Source organism: Molothrus aeneus, chromosome Z (genome assembly GCF_037042795.1).
Source record: "Molothrus aeneus isolate 106 chromosome Z, BPBGC_Maene_1.0, whole genome shotgun sequence".
NCBI lineage: Eukaryota > Metazoa > Chordata > Aves > Passeriformes > Icteridae > Molothrus > Molothrus aeneus.
The window spans coordinates 29121395-29148069 of NC_089680.1; the positions used below are offsets into that span (position 1 = coordinate 29121395).

Sequence of the window (26675 nt, forward strand, 5' to 3'; positions counted from 1 at the left end):
CCTTGTGTAAGGCCATGTGTGCACACATACAACCAAGAAAAGGCTGCCTGCAGGAGATAGATTATTTCAGCTGTAGCAAAATGGAAGGATCACTGCCTGGCACGAACTCAATCATGCGCACATCTCCCCCCCCTAAAGTGGATGCAGTGATACACCTCCTTTCAACGCTTTTTTTAGGGGTTTTCTCCATTTCTAAAAAATCAACTCACCTAAAATCCCTAGATGCAATGAATTATTACTACTATTATTATTAGTGTGTGGTAGCTGACTAGCAAGAGACATGTTTTATAATCTTATTACCCACACCAAGTCTCTGAACCACAGTTCGACCGACACCCAGAGGCTTGGCTCTGCAAAGAATATGCTGTGTATTAACCACTGAAGAAAATCCAAAACCTTTTGGTTTTCTTTTATTAAACTATTTAGAATCTACACCACAGTAAATCTGAACCATAAGGTTTCCTTTTTATAGTGCTTAGCAATCCTATTTTACAGTAACAATAAAAAAACCAACCAGTTGTAAAAATTCTTGACCTTAGTGCTGCATTAAAAAAGCGGCTTGGGAGACCACTACCTCATGAGAAAGGACATTTGGTCTGTATTAACTCCTGCAGCTCTGTGGAATCCTTGCAGGTTTCTGGGTGCCAAAAAGGGAGATCAAGACAGCCTTGGGGAAGCTCGAATATTCAGATTATTTTCAGCCTGGGGCAGTTCAGCTTTCCAAATGCTCCAGTAAGGTATCAGGTTTGGGATCCTGTGCTAGGTCTGTCTAGGGGGAATGCTGGGGTCATGCATAGACCATAGAAGGAGAATGCCCGGCCTTCTGGTGTCTCCTGCCTCCCTCGCCCCTTCCACCCTTACAACAAAGCTGAGACAGGCATGAGCTGGGACAGTCCCACAAACCACTCTGGTTTGTATCACTGCAGAATACATGCCAAAAGAACAAAGCATATTTTAGGTGAGCAAGAGCTCACCTAAAATAAAGGAAAGGTAAGGCATGCATTAGTCTTTGCAGAGGGCATCCTGAATTCCTAAGTTGCTTCCCTTCCAGCCACACAGTGCTTGTGCCCTGCTCCAGCTGCAGGATTCACCAAGTACAGACTTTAGTGGGAGACACATATCATCAGAGCAGCAGCTGGCCTATGCAACATTTACAGGTTCGCCTAAATTGTACAACACAGCATACACTCAGTAATGTTTTAAAAGATGTACTGCAAGCAATGGTGAGATGCTTAAAATTCATGAACAAATAAATATGGCCTGATTGGAAGGCCACGAGTGCATAGGAAATTCTTTCCCTGTGCCTTGAAAAGCCACTGTGAGGAACTGAGAGGCAGCTGCAGTTTGCCCTTGCACAGATAAGCTGGAAACAGGACTTGTTAATCACTGAGCGAAATGGTCAGTGTAGCCCTCCAGCTATGTCCAAGTGGCAGCATACATAGCAAAATCCAGGGAAAACATGAGGAAAATGTTTTTGCATCAGACCATTCCTGTAAAAAGCCTTTCTCAACAGCTGGTGGAAGACCATATAAAGCCCAGCACCCCTTCCCAAGCTGGCAGCATAACTCCACATATCTTCTTCATGGAAAAAGAGCCAAGGAGAGAAAGTGGCCAAACCAGAAACAGAAAGGTGTCAAAGCAGGCACCAAGTGGTGATTCACCTCTCTAGCCTCAGAGATTAGAAAATGATCCTGTCCTTCCCAGATATTTGTTTAGCCAAAACATCACCTGTGTACTTCTTTTATTTGCAGAATCTGCCAGGCACAATCTCTATGTGAGCCTGCCAGTGTTATCTTCACACTTTCCAGCTGATCCCAACTACAGGACTTGTTTCCAAGAAACACAAACAGGAGGACGTCATGAATGCTATTCCTGGGTGACAAGGGCTGCAAAAATTTATAAACAACACAGGAGATCAAAGTGCAATCCTTCGGCTCTGCCACTGGTGTGCCATATGATCTTGGCAAAGTCACTTTACCCAGGATTTCCATCCTTTTATTTCACCCATGACTCAGCAACAAATATACCAAGCTCAGTAATTATGGAAACACCAGAGAAACTGGAAAGTTTAACACAGCCTCCTGCTTCTGTCTTGATTTTCAAGTCAATTTTAGTGGGCATAAAATTGCATTCGTGTCATTGCTTGCAAACAACAGAATTCACAGGTTGGTTTTTGGCATGGGCAAGAAGGCAGCCACTGGGCAATGAAATGGAAGTTCAGGCATCAGTAACCTCCCCTCTGTCATTTGTGAGCTGTGTGACTGTGACAAGTTATTTGACACTTCCCTGCCTCAGCTTCTGCAGTTATAAACCAGGTTTGCTGCTTCTGTCCCATCTTGCAATATTACTGCTTTTGTGCTGACCACTCACAACTTCTCTTGCACTCATACTGCCCAAGGTGCTTCATTCCTAAAACCAGCTAAGCATGTTTTTCAGAAAAAAGAAAAAATGAGTCTATGATTCCCTGCCTTTACTTACTTTGATTCTAGCACAGAAAATACAAGACACATCTATATCTGTCCCTCCTTGATAGACAAACTTAATTAACCTTTGCTATTCTGTTCCAACCTATTCTTTTAGACAAAGGCAGTGACCCATAAACAATATGTTACCATCAGAATCTCAACTGCAGTGACACCTAGAGATATAGCCCTATCAGCAGTATTGGAAAATAAACCACTTAGATTAGCTCCTCCAAGAAATATGGATTGCATTCATGTCACACATGAGCTGTCAGAAACATTAGGATACTTTTAGCATAAATCTGTAGTGTGAAGGGTATGTTATGAATACAGTATATAATTCACTGCTTACACATAAAATTGGGACTGTCTTGGGTGACTTGCACAATGTGTATATATTTACACACACATGCACACATTCTACACTGACTTTTGGAGAGTAAGACTGCAATTTCTATAAGAGAGACAGGCTTTTTGGAGGAAAAACTGTGCCAGAAAGCAGAAGCAGGTGGAAGAAGTTGAAAAGAGACATCTTTTTTTATTAGCAAGTGGCTATTCTTCAACCTCCTAGCTGTCCTGTCACAGCCACACTCTTCTGGATTTAGTAAGATAATTTTTCCAAGTTTGGTACTTCTAAGAAATCTTTGGTGCTTCTAAGAAATCCTTAAAAAGCAGTTTCCTACATCAGCAATACTAAATACTTTAGAGATGGTAAATGTAAACCCCACACTAGAAAGCCAGTCAAAATTTCTCACAAGTTATTTTTGCTCTAAACTGGGGTAAGGAAAGAACAAAAAAGATGAGGTTCTGAAAGTGAGAACACTGGTTTGCCAAGAATGGGAAGTTCCAGGAAAGGGAAGGGAAGAGGAAAAGGAAAGCTGAAGTTCTGAAATGTGTCTAAAACATCCACACCAGCCTTAACCTTTCCCAGGAGCAGGATACCTGGAGTTACCAGAATACCAAAGAAAAAGCAGCCACCGGTCCCGAGGTGTGGGGGCACATTCTGCATTCTTGCCAATTTTTAATGGTTTAGCTGCATGTACCAGAAGTTTTAACATTTCTGGGGCATGATGCTGACTCACAATGAGTCCAGATTAGACTTGTGCTTGGAACACGTGCCAGCAGTTTGTCAGCTTTGAAAATCAAGTCTGATTAGATTCAGACGTGTCCAACAAGGCTTTACTTTTGCTGAGATAGAAAAGGCTTCAATCACCCCATATTCTCCCACTGCAGTGAGACCAGTTTCAGAAGCACCAACTTTCAAGTACACCAACTCACTCTGACACGCGGTACTTATGCTGGCAAACTGATTTTGCTGTTAACTGGATGGAAGTGGATGGAATGCACACAAATTCCCATTGTAACGAGCAATTACAAGAGCTTCAAGGGAAACTCTAGATGCCCACACAGGACAGGGAAAGGAGAGGTACAGTAACCACCAAATCTGCTACATTTCCTACCAACCTAGGCTTGTCTCTTCCTCAGGTGCAACAACAGACATAGGTGATTATCTGCCTTAGAGCTGGAAGGAGCAGCAGAATATAAATGACCAAAGGAGCCTCAACCAAAACAATAATGTTCATTACACTTATCAAATCATGATAGATACAACTTCAGCTGTGACTGTATATAGACGAGGAAAACCTACAGAGAAATACATAAAATATTTGCACCTTTATGAATCCACTCGAGCATACCAGCCCCTGCAAAGAACAAAGACTAATGAAATCTGACATTAATCTACATTAAAGATTCAGTGATTCAGTTTATTTGCCAATGCTCAATGATGCATTAATCCTCATCTCATCCCACACACACTCACATGTTTCCTCCCTGGCTTTTCTCTCTTGCTCCCTAAATTCTGAAACAGCAGACAGCTGGGCTGCTCAAGGCCTTGTCTGCATCCAGAAGTTAAATATGCAATTTTCCCTGTGTGGTTCAAGTTAATATAGGATCTGTGAGCCTTCACCAACTGAGTCTGAAAAAGCCAGGTGTCTTGTCTACCCAGCTTAAACTGGAATATCTTCCAGTGAGCACAGTGGTGACTTCTACCATAAAATACCTCCTGTGGGCTCACACCTTAGCAAGCTGCCCTAATTTGGTTACAGCAAGCACTGCCCAGCTATGACTCTGGCAAAGAAACAAAGATCAAAAACTTTGATAAAAAAGTTAAGAGCGATACATGTTAGAAAAGAAAATGTGCTTCTATTGGAGACTGGTTTAATAAAGCCTGTACATGTAAAAAATAAATTCAGTCAGTACAAGCTGCCCAGTATAGGTAACAGCTACGTGTTTCCTCTGAGGAGGATAAGCATGCACAGGTTTGCCAGCAAAACCTCCTGAGTGTAAGCAAGGTCTGATTCCTCTTTGAGGATCATGCTTTGAATTAAACTCTCCTTTAATTCCTTACTGTGCTTGACAGAAAGGCTCATTAGTTATTCATCCTCCATTTATTGCTATTTCTGTGATCTTCCCTTGCTGGTAACCCGCATGTGCAGAATTGATGTAAAACCATGTGCAGCAACTGAGACTTTGTTCCCTTACAATAAACCATCTTCAGTGCCACACAGGGTTTTACAACCTCAGCATCACTGTACCCACTGCCATCAAATGTTTTCTAGCCTCTCACTAAAACTTTTTATTATTATTTGTGCAATCTTACGCTGTTGTTAAGAGGATGCAAACCCTGTGACTCAGAACTCTTCGATCAAAAACTATCCTACATGTACATCAGTCTGAGAAACAGTTTGTAAGTTCAAAACACTGACCCTGAACGACACCCTACCCTGTGTCAGAGGAGAAGTTGATCCTGGTTTCATGACATTTAGAAGCTGCATCAATTCTGCAGGCCAAAAGCAGCACCTTTATTCTCTCTGCTTGGACATCCAAAACATCAAAACAGCACTGAGGAATCCCAAAAGGTCTGCTATGGAGAAATTAAAATCTTAGATGTGGTAGACAATTAAATTCACATAAAGGTGAATGGAATAATGTGGTATATCCCACAAGAGACATCCACAGCTTTGAGCCTGTTGGGGGAAAGAAAACTGTCCTTTTTGACAACACTCATGTAGTTTTTTTCCTTACTTACCCCGTAAAGATCTCACTAATTTGAATGGCACTTAAGCAGAAGTTAGTTTCTGCAGGGCCTGAAGAGAAGAATTATGGAAATCACAGAGTTGTTTTTATTTCTTTAAGGGGTGTCAAAGGTTCCACAGCAACTGGCAATCTCACAAGTGAGACACAGATTCTCTAAGCCAAGCCTTTCTATATACATTACAGTACATGACAACAGAACTGTGAGTGAGGACACCACATTGTCATTCTAAGGTTTAACATACTCACACAACTCTTCCTCAAACGCTATGTGCTAGGTGAAATGTGGGACTAGCAGCCTGCAAGAACATTATTTTCTCAAGGCAAATGTTGCCACTCTTCATTTGTCTTGTGATGGTGTCTCCATGCATCAGCAAGCTAAGTGCTGCAGATGCTTGAGAAGTAACCTTCTATCTGAAACATTCTGCTATACCAAGCTAACGCAATCAACCAAAATAAAAAAGTTGAAAAAACACTTGGCACCTCACATCACTACCATGCACAAAATCCTGTAACTCGCCTTGACTAATTTTACCCTTGGCCTGGTGGTTGAACTCATCAGCTGGAGAGGACACCATCACCTGGAAAGGTGTACCTTCATGTATCAACACACTGAGAGAAGAAAGCTCTCATGGGATGGGCTTGCACTGCAGAAGGAAGAGAGATAGCTCTTGATCCCATACAGCTGTACTCATGGCAGAAAAAGGCATGTGGAATAGTGATAAGTGCTACAGTAATTGCAATCACCCTGGCATTAGTTTCAGCTCCTCGGTATCAAAAATTAAAACACCCTTTCAGAGCTGGTCCCTCTGCCAGAGAAACCTGGCTAGAGAAACTCTCTGTCAGCAAACAGGATGACCTATCTGTTCACTTACACAAGGAGGCTTTGGTGGACATTTCACTGTTGAGTGGTTTCACAACACAGCCTTTGCAGAAGCAGCCTGCCCTGTCTTGATGCTCTACAGAAGAGGTCTGCCCTCTCCTGTCCTTACACAAGGGACACAGGCATACACAGACTCAGAGGGTACAGCCTTACCAGTTCAGTCTCAAACAGGAAAAGCATCTCTGCAGTCCAAAACCACATAGTCCCAGAGTTACTGAAATGTTTCCACTTTGCCAAGAATCCCCCATACTGGCAGATTTTCCCTTTTTCCAGTTTCTGACTGAGTTGGACGCTACAATTATCATGTCCTAGAGTGCGAGGGCTTGATGCGCTTTGTATCCTAACGAAGTACATAGAGCTCTGGTTTGAAACTCACAGGTACCACCTGTAACCTGAACTACATGAATAAAAGTCACGAGCTCTGGAGCTGCCAGAACACACAACTAGCATGATGCCACGTCACATTCAACTGACTGCAACCAAACTGCTGCACAACAGCATGGTCTCCCAGGTCACCTCAGCATATTGGATGTGAAACATGGAAAAAACCCATGCTTCTGAAGAGCAAAGCCTCCCAGGAATTACACCTTAGGCTCTCAGGATGTTATACTGGGCAATTGAATTGGACTCTTTTTTTCTGGAAAACAATTAATAATCTACTGTCACATAATACAGAAGATAAAATCAAGTTAGTGCCCTTTGTTGTTGTGGCAATTTATCCATACCATTATCACTGTCCGACTATGTAATTACTTTTGTTCTGCTGCATTGCAACATTTTGTCTAACTTTCTCAAAATGGGTCCTAATGCCACCCTGGAATATGGTTCTGGTTTTGCATTGCCACGAAACCAGCAAAGAGGAGATCATACCTGCCACTGTTTTCCTGACTGGCTTGGCATGTATGTTGCTGGGAGACTTCGAAGGCTGTTCTTCATGGCCGACCCTACAATTGTACCCCCTGTCTCACTTGAGGAAGGCTCACTCGCCACTGCCATCTGGTACTGGGAGTAGTTGTACAGGTTGTTGTAACAAGGATACAGAGATGGCTGGTAAAAACTGCTGTAGTAGGCGGAGTCCACAACCAACTCAGATGTGCTCTCCAAGTGCCCTCTGCTGGGGATGGAAGGGATGTCCTGAATGAGCATCCGTCCCTCTGGAAAAGAAAAAAAAGACCATTATCTTTCATCTTCTAATGAGCTACTACTCCTCCCAAAGGCTGGACAGAGAGTGGTAAATAAGAAGTAGGAGCTGAAAGCTAAACATGGCTGAATGTTCGGTGGAAACTCAAGTGGATCAAGAACTACTCACAGTCCAAGACTGCCACCTACACACACCACAGTCTGCGAAACAGCAGACAAAACCAACTGCAGGTTAAAACAATGCTCTGAATCCTCAGTCAGTATCAACTGATGGGGACAATGATTTACATCGCCTAACTTTGCAGTCCCCTACTACTTTTTAATCTGTAACAGTGTGCCAAGTCTCTTGTAACTCTCTAGAAGCAGAAAGGATCTAGCTACAGAATGACTCCTCCCAGCCAGCGTCCTGAAGGTGAGAGGACACCTTCTGAACATGCCTCTATGAGGGGCAAACAGCCACAAGGCAAGAGAAGCTGCAGTGGGCAAAATACCACAGGAACAGCCAAGGTGTCCCAGAAACCCACACACTACCTATGAGCAGTACAGTCCTCAATCCTTGCTGAGCATTCAAGCCCAAATTTAGCTCCCGTACCTAGAAAATCACCAAGCACAACAAGATCCCCCACCACTAGCAAAAGAGGATGAGGAGAAAGGTACTGCTTGTGACTTGCTGCATCCACTCTGGACTGCCTCTAGATCTGGAGGTTAGCTGGCTGCGCTCCCCACAGGCAAGGTCTGCCTCCCTGTCATTCCCTAAGATGGGGATGCTTCTCAGACAATGGGAAGCCACGATTTCCCCACTTCACTGTCAACCAGGGCCCTGCAAAATTTGCAAGCATGAAAAACAGAAGGTGCTTGTTGGTACTATTGCACACCTAAGCTCTCTCTCATACATGGCATCAGTTACATTGCCAAGCCAGACATAACAAAAAACTGCCACAATCTTATATATACATTTACAGGGGAAAAAAAATCAAACATCCAGATCCCTCCATATCTGTAGTTCTGGCTCTAGTCTGCATGCCTGTGACCCTGCCTTGTACCAGTTCTCTGTAAGGAGCTCCTCTTCTCCCCCTGATGTTGTCCAATTGTTTTGTAGAGAAGAAAACAATGTGGTTTAAAACATATGGATGAGCTCCCAAGAGCTATTGGTATGGACAAGAAGCAGCATGGGCAGCAGGCACATAGGAAATAACAGCCCTAAGAGAAGACATTTCAGGCAGCTCTAGTTTGTTCTGGATCTTTCTCTTGGTGTACCTGTATCTTGGTTACTTACCCGTGAAAGGAATATAGTGGCATACCAGCCTCTCAGAGTCATGATAACATCATCTACAGTCCTGTGTATTAGCTGCATATTAGATCAAATAATCAGTTTTACCCATTATTGCTATTTACAATGCAATCTTGTTTCACTTCTTCAGCTATAATGAAAGCTTTCTGCAATCATGGATCATCTCCTTCCAGGTCACTAAATTACACAGTGCCCCCATTCAGTTCTTGCTGCCATTCTGTTGCCATCAATGAACTATTTATTAGCAAAGACTGTTTTATGCTTCCCGCATCTGATTTTTCTGCAGAACCATGTCAGCTGGCCTTGTTTATCTGAAGTATTTCTCAAATTTGCATGCAAAACAGAAGTGCCTGCAATACCACAGAAGACTTTTCAGAGTTTCTGCACTTTCATTTTTGTAATTTTTAAAATTATTATCCTGCTTTTAGGCAAGACTCTTAGATCCTTTTGTCTGCATCTGATAAAATCAGAACTTAGACCACAGACACAGCACAAGCTTGACTCCCCTCCCTAAATTTACCTCTCAAATAAAGCTGCATTCCAGTTGCTCTGCTTTAAATGTTGCAAAATAGAAGCCAAAAGTAAAATCCTCCAACACATTCCTTGCTGGGATACAGATTTCACATGACAGAGACATGCAAGGCAATCACCTGCTGAACTTCTCACAAGGCTATATTATTGAACAAATGTGTGATTTCTTCTAAAATCTCTGCAGTGTCTTTCAATTTACAATGCATCATCAGAAGGGCTACTACTCCCCATTAAAAATACTAGCACCAGGAAGATAAGGTCTTTTTACACCTGCATGATCTGGATGAGGGGATCGAGATTATCCTCAGTCAGTTCACAGACAACACTACATCAGGCAGGAGTGCTGATCTGCTGGAGGGCAGGAAGGCTCTGCAGAGGGATCTGGGCAGGCTGGACCATGGGCCAAGGCCAGTGGTGTGAGGCTCAACAAGGCCCAGTGCTGGGTCCTGCCCTTGGGTCACAGCAAGCCCAGGCAGTGCCACAGGCTGGGGCAGAGTGGCTGCAAAGCTGCCACAGGAAAAGGCCCTGGGGGTGCTGGTGACAGCAGCTGAACGTGAGCCAGCAGTGCTCAGGTGGCCAAGAAGGCCAATGGCATCCTGGCCTGTGCCAGAAATGGTGTGGCCAGCAGGAGCAGGGCAGGAATTGTCCCTCTGTACTCAGCACTGGTGAGGCCACACCTTGAGTACTGTATTCAGCTGGGCCCCTCACTCCAAGAAAGACATTGAGGTACTGCAGCATGTCCAGAGAAGGGCAATGGAGCGGGAAGGTTCTAGAACACCTGCCCTAGGAGGAGTGACTGGGGTTGTTCAGGCTGGAGTAAAGGAGGCTTCCTTATCGCTCTCTACAACCGTCTGGAAGTAGGTTGTACCCAGGTGGGGTTTGGACTCTTTTCCCAGGTACAAAGTGGCAGAATGACAGGAGACACCCTCAATCTGTGCCAGTGAAGGTTCAGGCTGGACATCAGAAAGAACTTTACAGAAAAGGTTGTTAAGCATTGGAATGGGCTGCCCAGGGAAGTGGTAGAATCACCATTCCTGGAGGGTATCAAGGAATGACTGGATGTGACACTAGGTGCTATAGTCAAGTTGACAAGGTGGTGATGGGTCAAAGGCTGGACTCAATGACCTTAATAAGTCTTTTCCAATCTAAATGGTTCTGTGATTCTGATTCTCTAATACACAGGAGAGATCAGTCACCGTGGGTGCCAGCAGCTAAAAGGAAGAGAGGGGGAGAAAGTAACAGCTTTTGTTGCAACTTTTGGAAAGCTCTTATGCAGTACACTTCCTAACATGGGACAAGATGGGCTAGGCTAGAACAGAAACCTACCCATAGCTATCCACCAAATCACACAACCATTCCTGATATTCCTGATGCTTCTGTGACATTCCAGCGCTGTTACAGGCAGCTGTGCTACAGCTCCCTCCTGAAGAGCAGCAGTGGCAGTATTCTGTTGCATTACAGAGGAGGAAAAAAAATAAAAGCTTTTGGATCCTTCTTTTCCCTTTTTATCTTCTATCTGTGGTTTGGGCTACCACCATTTGGCACCAGCAGCACAAAAGGTTTGACTTGTCCCACATTTTCTTTTATGTAGCTGCAGAACACCCACCAGTGGTTCAGAGTTCAGGGCTGTTAAAACCCACCAGAAGTGTTCTCTGCTTTCTTTGGCCGTCACTCCATGCTCCAAGTCTTTACACTACTATCAGCTGCTATCTCCAAAGCTGGTCTGCAGAGATTGCTCATTCAGCCACTCAGGCACCCATATGCATAAATCCCCAAGCATCAGCAGCCTGGGGCATTTTTCCCTTATAAACTCAGAGTTATGAAACCCATGCTCCTTGTAACATCTCCAGCACACAACCATTCTGAGCCACTGTGCCACACCACAGAGATATGCCCCAGGAGATTAACAACAAAAAATATGAGCAAAGGGAAAGGCAAAAGTTCAAATGAAGGGAAAGACACATCCAGCTCCTTGAAGAACTAGGACTCCTGTGACACTGCAGGAAATACCGCCAGAAGAGTTAGTTTTCCCTAAATCCCACAAGACACCATGCTTCTAAATGTGGAAAGGACACATCTGTAGGAATCAACATCTGTAACTATCTAGCTGGGGTTCCTCTGGTTGGTCCTTGGCCCATACCTGTAAGGGTAGACTCCTACCTACTGGCTGAACCTTCCTACAGCCATGCCTCCAGCCACTCAACAAAGTGTTCTCCTCAAGAGAGGCTGTCAGCCTGTCACTGTGACTGTTTTCTGCCAGCAAGTAGAGAACACCAAGGTTAAGGAAGCAGCTTTCAGCTGATTTCTTTCTTTCTTCCAAATTCAACACAGCTGAATGGCTCTCCTGGCAAGAAGAGGGTCCTCCTCTGCCTTAGAGCTTGCAGCATTACAACACCTGCATATCAGGGTGAAATTTTTGAGAGGAATTAAGTTCTCAAGAAGGTAACCCCTACTGCACTGTCAAGCTTCCACTCTGTCCCTCCACCTGCACTTAAAAAGATGAGATCTGTTGCAGGAGCTGGGCTTATGACTTGGCTGTCTTCACTCTCTAGATGGAAAGAGTAGGAAGGGCACCTGGGCCTTTCCCTTGCTATTACACACACATTTAATATTCTGGAAGTTGCCTATACAACATGATCAAAAATGGGGCTGAGCCAGTACAAGGAGGTACAGAAAATAGAGTAACAGTAACAAAAAAAGAAAGCAGTTTAAATTCGCACTCAGATTTTGGAATGCCAAGTCTACTACATAGGGCCACCACAGGCTCTTCACCCCTGAGCAACACTTTTACAGCAAAGACAACAGTACCTCTTCATGCAGCTGTGCCCTTGGATCTCTTAAGTTCTTTTCTACATCTTTACTAAGTCCCGTAGAGAACCGATGCTACTTTTTTTGCACTATGTACACAGTGTGAAATATGGCCCACTCTTTCATAGAAGATCAATATGATGCACAATAAATACTGGTATTGATCTTTCAGTGTTGTAGACGACTCTCTGACTCTATGGCATATTAATAGTAGTTAACCAGTAATTCATTTCAGGGTGGCTGGTATTTTCTTTTAAAGAAGGTGAGTACTAGGGGTCAGTTACACATATATGTCTTTTACATTCAGTAACCTGTGATGGGCTCCTGCCTTTGCTTAGCAGAGCACAGTGAAAAACACTGGTCCAGTCCTTCGGTAATGTAAACCAGTCTCAGACCATTTACTTCAATAAAGCTACGGTGATTTACACAAATTACAGATATGCATGGCAAAATCAACGCAGAAGCCAGTATATAGATCATTTGGGAGAAGAAAGGAGAAAGGCCAGGTAATTTACAGGAATTTCCATCATCATCTCCTTCTCACAGATGCAAATGTGTTTTTAAGGTATATGCTGAGAAGTAAAAACACTGAAATTTGAAGGCTGCATAAAAGCATGGAGTATTTTCTATTCCAACTGGTACTGTTAAGGGCCAGTTTTACATCTTATTATGTGCTGGCAACGGTAATTTAAGTATGTGTGGGTAAGCCTCTGATATGAGGTCAAATGACATAGAGTCTATACTATTAGACTTTCTTAGCATGTAAAACAGGGTGGTAGCACCAAAGTGCCTACTGGGAATGGTTACTGAACCACACAGAAATCTGGGGGAGATTATCAGTCATCCTACTTGTGACAGATGCACACCAGTAACTGTTTTATAAATCAGGATAGCAGAGCCACATTTCCATGTCTGGGAGCATGCCGTAGCATGGTTCAATTTAGTCATGTGGCATTAGACTGGATTAGTCTCCAACTGATTGAGCACTTCAGAAAAGGGACTGGTATATGCATTGTGGCAATTATTCTGAATTCAGAATGTCACTGCTCCCATTTACTGGCATGTGTTCTCATATAAACCAATGGTTCACAGTTTTGGTTTTTTTCTTTGCCTACAGAGACTCTGCACATAGACAGCTCTGCTGTTGAAAATACAGAACTGTGACTACTCAAGTAACACAATGACTCAACAAGCAGGTAAGCACTGCCCAGTAAGTAAGCTCAACCACTGGTAAGTTTACGTTTCCTGCAGTTTTCAATTTAGAGTGACACTTTTCACCAGTTTTAATACTTCCTGCAACCCAGCTTCTGCACAGGGACAGCTACACCATTAAAACACACACAAAAAATTACTCAGTCAGGAAACACCTGCCTTCATACCTCAAAAGAATCTTGTATCTGACAACTTCTCCCTGCTCAGTACATAAAGCATTGACACACTCCTATTAGCTGGTTTAGCAATATTAAGTCTTGCAATGCATTAGTTTAGTTCAATTCGTATCTGGCTTTGAGGTTGGACAGTAGCCTTGAACAAGGCCAGTGTGAAATCACTCCCTAACATCATAATCAGAAACTCTGGTACAATGTGTTTCTCCCACCAGACAATCATGACAGAGCTATTTCAGATGTCAAAGAAAGCTGGCACTATTACTTTCTGCTGAGAAACGCTGCCTCCCAGAGAACAAAATGCACACGCTTGCTCTGTCTTTGAGAGGAGTATTTCTACTCTCTTCCTATTAGAAGTTGTGGATTATCTTTGGTTCCAGCACTGAACTTTTAACTTGATATAAAGTTAATGTGCTAGACAATGTTCATTTCAGGCAAGGCTATGGGGCTGTGTAATTTTCTGCCACCCCCAAAAAAGGCCATTATCTGTAATTACCCATTACCATGCATAATTATTTCTTCTATTCTGGTCTATGGCCCCCAGGACTTCATGATGTTACAGCTCACTGCATTATCTTATCAAATTTGTTAAGGAAGCTTTTTTGACCTTTTGAGCACTTGTCACAGCGTATACAAAAGCCGGCAGTAAATTGTTGAAGCATGTACTATTTGATTTATTATTTGTACCTTGCATAGTGATACCGTACAAAATACTACACATGAACACCTTCCCTATTTCCACTCCCTGATTTAGATCAAGTAAGAAAAGGAAAGGAAACCGCTCCAGTAACAGAAGGAAGGGAACAGGAAAAGGCTGGAGTCTCTCAGTGGGAATTTAAGAAGCATGACAGCAACAAGCAGCTAAACCAGAACATCGAACTCTGCAGACAACCCCAGCTGCTCTCTTCTCCAGTGCCACCTTTTTTCTTTCTCCTCTTTCTCCACAGAGTCTATCTCATCTTGTTTTCACAGCTTTGTAACCTGCTGATCCCTGCTCTTTCACACAAAGTCCATTTACTGCTCCTTCACTATGCAGAATACAAACCACCCCCCACTCACAGCTTTGGTTAATGCAGTATAGGTTCTTGACAGACAAATTTGGGCCAGTATGACATTCACAGGGATTGTCCTTTATGTATACTGATGTGAATGTGCAATAACCAGGATTTTGTGTTCATTACTCTCAAAGCTCCCAGAAAAGGACCAGGCAGTGATCAACATCCCAGCACTACCTGCTTTGGCTAAGAGCTTCACTGCACTCTAAGTCCATGTACTACACCCCTCTTCTTCCTAACGGCACTAGAACTGAAGGTGACAGAGAAGCAGGGCACTCAAGAAAACAAGAGAGACAATTCCCTGTTATCCTAACTTTTGTTTTCCCCTTAGTCCCCTATTTATCAATAGTCTCCAGAGAGTGCTTTATCTTAAAACCTCTTGTTTAGGTGCTTGTATGCATGAAACTCTCAACTCATATCCCTAACTGCAACGACATATTGACGAAATTATGACTTAGGAAACTAGTACAAAAAAGAGATTTTGGTGCTTTTGAACTACATTGTTAAATAAACAAACTTCCCAGGAATCAGAAAATCTGATTCATGACAAACAGAAGGAAACATCAAGGATCAGGTATTTAGTTTGGACTAAAAGTGAACACTATGAATTGCTGTAGCACAAGGTATCCAGAATCATGCCTTTCAAATCTGTCAGTAAAAGCCTTCTCCCCTTTAAAAGAAGACTGAACCAGGAGACCCTGGTTTCCTTAAAGTAACCCTGAATTCAAATGCTAAGAGGTAGCTACTCAAGCCGCTGCTGTGAAGATAAAACCCTTCTCTGCAGTTTGCAGATCTCTGGCCCTTCACTCTGTGCTGCCTCTCAGGCAGTGGGGAGGTGGAAACCACTCTGCAACCAAGATGAGCCAGCAAACACAAGAAACAAGCAGGGTCCACAGAGCAGAAGAGGACATGGTGCTTGTTCCTGTGTCCTGGAACCTGATTTCTGAGATGTATGGGCTCTTTTGCTCTCATTCTCCTACTGAAAGCCAGATCTGCAGCACTCCCAATTATTTTCACCGGAAAGCTTTTAAGAAAACTGTGTCTCTTTCTCCCTCCATCAATTGCCAATGTTATGGCAATTGTTATGGCTATGTTGAGCTCAAACATGAAATCTCGTGGTTCTTCTTCCTTTCTGTTCAGATTACCTTCCCAGACAGCCCTGGGTATGGAGCTGTGCTCTAACACCTGTTAGAGACAGAAAAATATCAAGTACCAGCCATATCAGACATGAGGGCTAACAGCAGCTATGTGTCCGGTTAGGAATAGCCAAAACACCTTACTGACACCACAGTACCTCTCCAACCCAGCCTAGAAATACACATAATTCTTCTCAAAGCGGGAATACACATTTAAAACAAACAAACAAACCAACCCCAAAGTGTGTGGTGTAACAATTCTGAGCTTCTTGTAGGCCTCTGGCCTCTTCCCTGAAATTGAAGTGCACAAGGACCAATCTATTCTACCTCTTTATCGCAGCTATGCCTTATCAGCTGCCAACTCCTACCATTTGCTTTTCACCTCCTCCCACCACATCAAGACAAAACAACCAGTCATTGCAGCTTTCCTGCAGTGGGTCTGAAAACTAGGGCTGTATGGGTGTCATGAAAAATTCCTTGCTAGGTGTAGCTGCTGGACCGTTGAGTTCAGCCAGCATTACTAGTGAGGAGCTAGCATAATGGCAGCAATGTCTGTGGGTACAAGGCATGCTTCTCAAGGGCTACTTGACTGGAAGAATTCAATTTCACCTGGAAGGAATCAGTATTATTTTTCCTCCCCTCTAGGAATAACTCCAGAGTGGTCTTTGAGCAAAATGGCATTTACCTAGTTCTACTTCTGAAGGGCTAAACCAGTTCTAAGCGGGACAACAGATTTTAACAAGAACAGAACTTGCCAGAAAGAAACACTCTAGGATAAATGTTATGCAAAGGGGACAATACATTTCAGGGAAAGTTGGGAGACCCCAGAACTAAGGTTATTTCCTATAGGCCTTCTTGAGCCTTATGGTGAATTCACAGGATTTTGCTGCTGCTGTTCACAACACCAAACTTACCCCATGAAATAACACAGAAAACTTTACTGGAGCTGGCACAGTCTGGCAAAGGCATAAGCAATCAGAACAATCATACTGGAGATCAAATAAAGGTTAGCTAAGGAGATCACCAAAGTGTAAAATAAACTGACTTTCACTCCAGTACCATTCTCTGGTCTTTTAACAATTTGTCTCCTGCCTGAGCTCTTCCAACTTAGAAGTCCAGATGTGTGGGTCCAGACCATTGCTACATCCCCACCACTACCTACAAAGAGAAACCTAGGGAACAGTATGAACAGGGAAACAGATCTACTGCCCTTGTCCCCTTTCCTAACCTTACACTGGTTTTGGTTCAGTGATGCCCTTCCTTCCAACATTCATTTTCAGCCCACTTTCTGGGGCATGTACCATGCTCCCAGGGCAGAAGTCCCACTAGCATTAGTTCCATGACCACCCCACCAGCTTCCCAAACCACATAACTGCCTAGAAGGACTGTGCCAGCTCATCCTCTTTTACCAGGAACCACTAACATTCAGCACAGTATCCTCCAGGATCACCAGCTGTGCAGCAAGTGTTTGTTTGGGATGGACTTCTTAATTTTTCACTTCTCGTATGGGTTAAAACAGCTTTTGCTTTCATGTGACCATCATCTAACCAAGCCTCCCTGCAGTGCACTTTTGTCTTCTGCAGTACTTGCCAGTACATCTTTCCATCACGTACCAGCACAACCTGTGATAATGCCAGATTTCTTTCCAAAATACCAATGGGATGATTACAGCAAAGAGCACATCCCTGTGAGATGCCTCCAGAAACACTACTGTGTTAAAATTCCCCACTCAGACCTACAAATGAATAGGATCATTTTCCTTAAAACCGGGTAACACATACAATACTGATTTTCTGTCAGTTCAGGTTGCTAATCAAGATGTCAGGGGATACAAAAATCAAATGCCTTGCAGGATTTGTGATCACATCAGTATGGTACTTCACCAAACAATTTTGTAACAATATAAGATTACCAACTTGACAGAATTTTTACCCATAAACTTCTGTTAATTCATGTTGTGTGAACATCATTCGACAGATGCATTTCTCCCCTTCTTGCATATTTCATTTTGCTGTGGATTGTTCCACTATTTTCAAAAAAGTGATGTCAAGCTGACAGATTTGCAGCCATGTACCTCACCACACCCACTTTTCTTGAAACACTGGCACGACATCATCTTTCTTTCAAGATTTAGGAACTTCCTCAGTGTTAGAAGACCTGCTGGAAATCAGAGAGTGGGTCAGGTTGAAAGGGATGGCAGGGGGTCATCTGGCCCACCCACCCTGCTCAAGCAGGGTCATCCTACAAGATATTGTACAGCACTGTGTCCAGGCAGTTCTGGAGTATTTACAAGAAGGGACACTTCCCATATCCTCAGCCAAGTTGTTGGGTTTTTTTCTTTTTTCTTCCTAATATTGCATATTAGTCATCTAGTCCTGCTGATTTCAGTTCCTGTTGGAACTGGAATGTCACCATCTCCATATACAGCTATAATACTACATATCTTTTTGTAAAGCAAGGACCAGAAAAAAATTACTGAGCATTTATTCCCATCTTCCATTGTACAGTTATTATTCCATAATGGGTGAAATTACTGCTACCTCTGTATGTGTGTTTCTAACAAAGTTCAAAAACCCTTTCAATTTCAAGATTTTTGTTTAATTTTAATCTTCACACAAATCTGTATTTTTTAAAAGAAAAAGTGATTTGTGCAAAGAAAAAAAACCAAAACAACAAGGAGAGAGCAATTTCATCCAGAAGACTGCAGGCCTGGCATAGTAAATTTCTCAGTCCCACAGAGAGGCCCAGTCCAGATCCAGCTAAGAGAAGCTGAAATATGCCTGATTTCAGAAGAACTGGAGAAGGAACATTTTGTTCACATTTAGTGTACACTTAATAAAAATGATCTGCTGCAAACATTTACCATGCAACTTAACAATCCTCCTAATACAGCAGTAGAACTAAAACCTATGGAAAATAATATTTTATTTCCACAATTAATTTCAGCTCCAGGCCTTCACTAAGATATCTATGGCAGCAAATTCAACTTTCAATGTCTCTGTCACTGACTATAGCAGAGTGGTCAATCTTTTTATGTGAGCTGAGGGGTAATGCTTAGTCTTTCTTTTCGTGCACTTTTGGTCATTATAACACAGCTATAGTGATCATATTCAAATCTTAAGTGGAAAAAAATATGAATGGCTTTGGTAAAGAAAACACCTTCTAAATCTTTGAGTATGGCTTCAACTCCGTGAAGGTGGTAGGCACTATTTTAATGCTCCTGCATATGTTTATCCACACTGAACTGAAACAACAGCATTATTTACATATCTGAAGTTATTAGCATGTGTGACAGCTAGCGGGATCAGGACCAATAAAATCAGTGCTTCAGAAAATTAAGGGCATGAGAAACAAGGACCATTTTCAATCCTCAGTATAAAAGCTGGGAGTATGATTACTGTGTGTGCATATCTATGTACACATGTTATTATTCACCCTGAGATATCCGATTTGAGAAGGAAATTTACAAAGAGTTAACTCTTTGTGTTCATGCTACCAAATCCAACATGCCACTGGAGTGAGTAATGGAGACAAAAGTAAAACCACAATTTTTAAAAAAACAGAAAAAGAAATTAAAAATTATAGGAAGGTTAGGGAAGAAAAACAGATTTATGGACAATGATGGAAAACAGCCCAGACACCTGCAGGGGCAAAGAAGCAAATTCAGAGGAGGAGAAAGAAACACGGTGTGGATTAAATCTAAAGGGATTTAAGTCATTAATGAGAGATCAAAGAAAACATTAGAAGGGAGGGAAAGCTTCACAAGTGTCTGAGATAGGAGACCTTGGAGAAATATGACTAGGTTAAAACCACTATGCCTCACACTAAAAATAATAAAGGGAGTAGGACGATGGTTGGAATTAGCTGGAGCCCATGCTTGGTTATAAGCTATTATCATGACAGAAACCCATAAGTTTCTACAACAGACCAACTGGAAATAACAGGAGGGCTTTTTAACTCTACTTTATATGTGATGCAAAAAACTAAAAGTGGGAGTAGTGAAAAAACACTGCAGACATCTAGCAGACCTGACTGAGAGAACAAGAATCACACAGATGTGCGTAACTTTTGTGTATGATTGCCAGTGTCGCATGGGTGCAACAACATTTGCACTCACAAAACTGGCTTCAATGCAAATGCAAACTGATCACTAATGAATGGTGTTCATGCATAACTGACAGAAATGCACAGTGACTGGAAGTACAGTGGCTTAGCATCTGCTGAGGTGCAGCTGTGTTCATTACTACAGACATCCAAATAACCAAATAGTGGCTTATCCTGTACGCAATAAAGTAGTACGAATAAAGACTGGAGACAGGAATTAAAAAACAAAAAAACAGACATCCAGTCTCACTGCAAAGGAAGTCAAACTCAGTTTTTAACTAACTGCGAGCTCTTCAAGAAAACACAGGAAAGATGTGCATGTTTGTTATTTAAGTAAAGGAACTGTTCACAATCCTGATTAATACTATCAGGTACTCAAACTCAGAAGAAAGTTTAGTAAAGTTCAATAAAACAGAGGAATGAGAAGAAGCATACGAGAAGGCATTCCTACAAAAGAAACCTTCAAAACTGCATTATACATGTCATGTTATTAAGGGACAAATCTACTGTAAATGGAAAATGGTTGAACAGGCTGAAATAGGAAGTTATTTGATAAATTAAGCAAATGAAAGAAGTCTTCAAGGTACAAGAAAGCATGTGAAACAAAAGGAGAAGCAAGAAATCAAATCAGTGCTCAGTTAGGGAAGCGTGCAGTACTCCTTCACTCCTCACTTACATCTTTTCTTTAAAACAAAGAGCCCCACACATTCAGAGAAGATGTAATAACTGTTTCAAGGACACAGAAAGGAACAAGAGGTTAGCTGCAGATAGTGAATAATGTGCCCATGGATAGTACATTCTTAGAAATTCCTAGTACAGTTTCTGCTTCTGCTCCATTCCTTATCTCAGTGTGCATAATAACAAATGGAAAGCACAATCTGGCACAGATAACTCTCTAAATCTGAATGCACATATGCAAATGCCAGTGTTACAGAGGAAGAGCTTCCAAGGGAAAAAAGAACAATCGGATGTGCTGACCAGCCCTGTTACCTTAGGTGGGAAGAAAATCTGGTGCTAGGACACTGTACATGGCAAAGTCTGTCCAGCACACAGAAAACATCACTCAGCAGCTATCTTGCTCTAACCATAGATATATGTCTTTAATCTTCATGTGGTATGAAAAAATTTGGACAGCAAGATGCTGAAAACACAGAAAGCCCTACGGTGAAGTATTTTTGAAAATGAAAAAAAAAAAACCCTAAAAAAAAAAAGGTCTGAAAGTCCTTTTGGGGAAAAAAATCTCTTCTGAAATGTGAAAGGACAGAAGTAACTGCTGAGCTTCCTGTGCTTTGCCTCCATCTCAGGGCTGAGCAGCCTTTCTCTCTCAAAGTAAGGGAGTAGGGGTAGGTCATGACTGGTCCCTGGTACTCTTGCTTCCCTGGCACATGCAGAAACCTCTCCCCAGCCCCTGCCTCTGGTGAAGACAGCCCTAGGCAACATTCAGGATACCACTTGCACAGAAAAAGAAAAGCAATCTTCTGTGAGAATTTTCCAAATATGTTTATAATTCTATTTGTTTTTACACTTCCAGTGAAGCATCACACAGGACTGAAAGTCTGAAAGGAAAATAAAAAACTTCTTAATTCAGACACTTTGAGAACTGCTGTTAGTTCTACCTTGTTTCACCAATACAACAGAAATACCAGCCTTTTGACAAGAGTCAGTGCCTCACTGAATGGATACGTACAGCACTTCAAACGTTAGCTCAGTTAAAACAGAGGCACCTACACACACGCATGCACGCAAAGCTGCAGTAACCAATACTGCTTGAAAAGAGGAGCAGGAAAACTGCAAGCTTTGCAAGAGAACTGGAGAATTGACTGGAAACATCTAATCAGGGATGCAGAACCCTGTAACATTATGATTTATTTAACACAGTCAAGGAATGGCTAGAGGCAATGAATCATGTAAGAGATGACAAAGCTGTAGGAGATTTCCGTCATCTACTTTAACCTGCACATTGATCAGAGTTCACCCCCATATTAATCACTAGAGATCATAATCTAACACACTCTTAAACACCTCTCCTGATTACGCTTCACTTACCCCCTTGTCCTTATGCAGGTCACTCTGTTGCTAATTGCACTACTCGTTAGGAAAAAAAGTGTCTAGTGTCTAATTTAATTTTGCCTTTTTTAGTTTCAAGCCGTTGCTCCTTGTTATGCTGTCTCAAGCACTGTAAATAATCCCTCCCCCTCCTCCATATTATTACCTCTCAAATATTTATAGACTGTTTATATCCACCCTTAGTCTCCTTTTCTACAAGCAATACATCATTTTTGTCACCCTTCCCTCTATCCTTTCAGATTTATCTATGTCCTTTTATAATGAGATGCTCAGAACTCCTCTACCATTTTCCCAAGTACAGTGAACCCAAAGCAGCAGAGAGAAGCTGAAATGCCCACCCCTTCTTGTTTCACAACCAACTCCTTCTTACATAACTCTGAGTGAAGCACATTATTTTGATAGGAATTGAAAATTACAAAGCCATGGCCACCCCACTGTGGAAGGCATTGTTTAATGCATACTTGTATCAGTCCAGGATTTTAAAAGCCTATTCAGGATAAATTTCATCCTAAATCAAGGGAAGATTGTTCAAAGCTCCTATAATATTTATGAAGTCCAGCTTGAAAAGAGATTTAGTAACTAAGCAAACTACTACACAGGCAGACCACTTCCAGCAACTACTTCCCAAGACAATATCTAACTTGTGCTGTGGAAATCACATCAATCCAAGAGGGCTAAGAAGTTCACAAACTCTTACAAGAGACACGTGCAAATGTAATTCTTTTTCTCTCATCTTAACTGCAATGAACTGGAGAAAACCAGATGATGATGATGATGATGATGGATTAGTTATTCACAGGTGAAGGACACAAAACTTCTCTCTTTGTTTGCTGTTACAATCCACTAAAGACAGGTAATGTTTAACTGTACTCCTCACTTTTTAAGAGAGATTTGTTGACTGTGGGAGAAGCCAGGGCAAAGCACCAGAAAGCGATGGAAGAGGGTCGGCAGGACCAGGAGGCAGCCAGCAACTAAAACTGGTAAAGAAGCAGCCATGACTGCAGCAGGAGAAAATCATCCTTAGAAAGTAGTGAGGAAACCAAGGGAAAAGGGAAGAGCAGGAGGATGGACAGCTAAGCACTGCAGACCCACCAAGATCTCTGAGGGCATGCAGCCACTATGTTAGTCCTGGCACAGGCAGGCAAAGCAGCTAATGCTGCCTTCTTACTGCCAGCCTTGTTGAGGCTGCTGCCACCTGAACTATCAATCCCCTCCACCATTTGTCAATCCCCACAATTCTAACTCTTTGTTTAAAAAAAAATCTACCCTTGAGTTTTACTAGGTCAAAAGAGTTAAGATTTCTTTCACAGGCTTGCAAGTGTTTATCAGTATTGAGGCTGACTGAACTTCAAATTTAAGTATGCTGACTTAATGTCAGGGCAAGCAAGTAGAAATTTCAGAGATTCACAGAACAGTCTAGTTTGGAAAGGATCTTGGGAGACCAGCTGGCTCAAACTTAACTCAAACCAGAACCAGCTTTTAGTTGGATCATGTTGCTTATACACCATCCACCCAAGCTCTGAGCCTCCCCAAACATGGAGACTCCAGAACCTCTCTGGACAACCTGTTTCAACCCTCAAGCACTCTCACAGTGAAAAGAAGCTTCCACATGATCAGTTGACTAAAATGAGGCTTCTTTGATGAAACTGAAATTTTTACAGCACCTGACACTATACTATAAATACTGTAAAAGAGCTTTCTTTCTAAAAGAAAATTTGTCACTTTTTTAAACCAGGCTATGATATTTTTCCATTGTAACAACTAGGTTTTTTTTTAAACTCATCACCTATGCAGCACAACAGCTGCAAGATCTGGCATCAATTTTTGAAATCACAATACACTGATCAAGAAAGTAAAGGAATAGTAAAGGAGGCATGGTAGGGTTTTTGCAGACAGCTAGGGCACTGCAAGTTCAAAGGGATCTCAGTACCATCAAACATCAGGCATTCTATTACTGCTGATCCCACTATGGTCTGTATTTATGAGTAAAACCCCTTGTATTTGTCAAAGAGTTTCAAACTGAAGACAGCAGCTACTTAGAGAAAAAAAGAATACTATTTTGTTTCTGTCAAACATAATAAATGTAACAAAGGGAAATAACAAATACAAGCTTACTATTCACAATTGTTCAAAATTATATTTGTCAACCTGTGATACTAGGGAGGCACCTGAACACTGATGACATTGCAAATACAACAGGGAAATAGGACCAGGAGCTGGCATTTTGCATCACAGAGTAGCCCCATCTATACTGGATGTTTCTAAACTGGGCCAACAAGAGTGCAGAGCAGCAGAAAGAAGGGGTGCTTTCCAGCACCTTCCAGTCATCTGGTGGTGTATCTTGCAGCCACTCCGATGGCCAATAGCCAAACATGACCCTTAGTCTGTGGCAAGGATCAAATATAATGAAGCGAAGGTGAAATGCATTCTCCTTCATTCAGTATGAGCACCTTTCTTTTTTTCAGTAAATTCTACAGTGTTTAGTTAGTGACCTCATCTGCCTCCCCTCTCTGACCCCCATGACTGCTAAATATCAAAATGGCAGAGGCTCTAAATTGACACAAACCAGTGAGGAACACAGATATTATAAAATGAGAATGTATGAAAAGCACATTCTACATGCTTCACCATAATCTTTCCTATATTGTGCAGATCCTAACACAATATACCTATCCTACAGAAGGAAGGACAATTACATCAAATGCCATGGGAAAATGACTTTTGTTGCTCTGTACAATTAAAAGGGCCTTTTCTTTCAGCAATCTACAACTTTTTAAGGGGAAATGCACAGGAACTACAAATTCATGAGATCATGGTCTGTTCTCTTCCAACTACCCTGCAAATTCCCAGTTTGCTTTTGAGGGGAACATACAGTTCATCCAAAGTAAACATTTCTGACATGGTTAATGTTCGAACACCTATGTTATGATCATGATAATTCATTTTTTCCCCTCTTCAAAAACAGCGTGTCACAATGGGATCTGAAAAAGTGCCTCTGGTATCCAGGTGTCATACTATTTCTGATCTTCTAAAAAAATGGATACAGCCAGCAATGACTCTTTTTCTGGCACTATGTCTGATTTGTGTGACTCCTTCACACATCACTCCTCTGCTGGAAAACAATGTTCCATGTGATAGGAGTCCAAAAGAAGAACTGCCCTTATAAGCCAAAAACCTTAGAGGAGGAACAGAATTACCACTGTCAAAATCACCTCTTGCCCCATCTAATGCGAATCATACAGGACACACTGTAGTCCCAGAAACTACTGCTTCCCCTGGGGCTTGCAGGGAACTGCTGGCTCCCCTTGCCATGAAAGGTTTCACTTTCCCTGCTTCCTTTAATAATTACTGTAAGTTCTTGAAAAATCAGCGCCTCAGACTACCAACCTCAGACAATGACACTTGCTCCAATGGGGTCTCTCATTTTGCTTGCAGTTTAGGATAGTAAAAAAATCATAAAATAGCAATACAAGAATCCATCAAGTACCTGGTCCTGAAACAACACAACATCTAAAGCCAGAACTTACGCCAATGGCAATTTTTCATCTGAAAAAAATATCATTATATGCTAAAAAGAAAAACATGGGGATATTTAGGCTATGTTCGACACCAAAGCCTGTACTCAGACTCCTGACAAAGCTACCCTACAGATCTGGATAAATGCACAGAGCACCTTCTCCAGCTTCAGAGCCAGCACAGAGTCACTGGTATAAAGTCAAATCCCATGAGTACTTACACTGCTTTCAGCAGATGAACATACCAAAACTATTAAGGACGTAACTTCCTTTATACAGCGTAGTCACCTCTGAGCTAAGTGCAATGTCTGTTGCTACTTAGGTGCCCAAAAGCAAAACTATGGACCTGATGTCCTATTCATTCGCAGATGCTTCCATTTCTGATGAACAAGGTTGATTGTCTCTTGATTCTTGACTTGAATCACATCTTCCTTCTGGAGATGAAGCTGTGTATTTCAAATATTGTCACTCACAAACAGTTATTTATTTGGACACAAATAATAACAGTTAGTTATTTAGTAAAATGCTTGAGAAACAATGTATTTAAATTGCTCAAATTCTGTTGTAAGAAAGATGACTGCTCTAACCAAAAACAGTGAAACAATTCAAAATACTTTAAAATTAGGCATTTTTATGTTTTCAAGTACTTTTTCAAGCATGTGAATTGCCTTAAGCCTGTTTGGTCAATGCTTTCCATTAAAAGAATTTAATTAATTAACTAGCAATTATTAAAATGGAATTAATAAACTAAATACTGTCATTTTAAAAACATTAAGATCAAAGCTTAAGCCAGTTTTGTCAACAATAAAACGATTTCATTCTTTGGCCTTTCTGTACAAGCAAGGATCTTCTTGTTCTCCTGAGTTACACACAATCTCTATATATCACTGAATATACTACTTTAATCTTTAGGCAGCTTTTTCCATGTCTATAGACAAAGCATGCAGTAATGCAAATATGAAAGGAGTAACTGCATCAATTCAAAGGTGACACTAACATAATGAAAACAAAAAAAGCTAATAAAAAGCTATTTATTGCTTTATTAAGCAGTTCTTTTAAAAGCTTCCCAACAAAATTCCTCTACAGTGGTCTGAAACTGCCTGTCTGCACTAGATCCAACAAATCCATCTGACATACTTTTAATGGCCTGCAAAACAGAATAGCATCACTTGACAGACACACACATGCATTGTCCTTTTATT

The 26675-nt window shown here is 41.8% G+C and overlaps 1 protein-coding gene across 1 annotated transcript in view; it reads right to left on the bottom strand.

Moving 5' to 3' along the window:
* DMRT1 (doublesex and mab-3 related transcription factor 1) overlaps positions 1 to 26675 on the bottom strand; it is a 58247-nt gene that overhangs the window by 27178 nt on the left and 4394 nt on the right. Inside the window, exon 3 of the mRNA XM_066569477.1 lies at positions 7312 to 7595. Coding sequence (XP_066425574.1) covers positions 7312 to 7595 — 284 coding nt within the window. The remainder of the gene's footprint in view (positions 1 to 7311; positions 7596 to 26675) is intronic.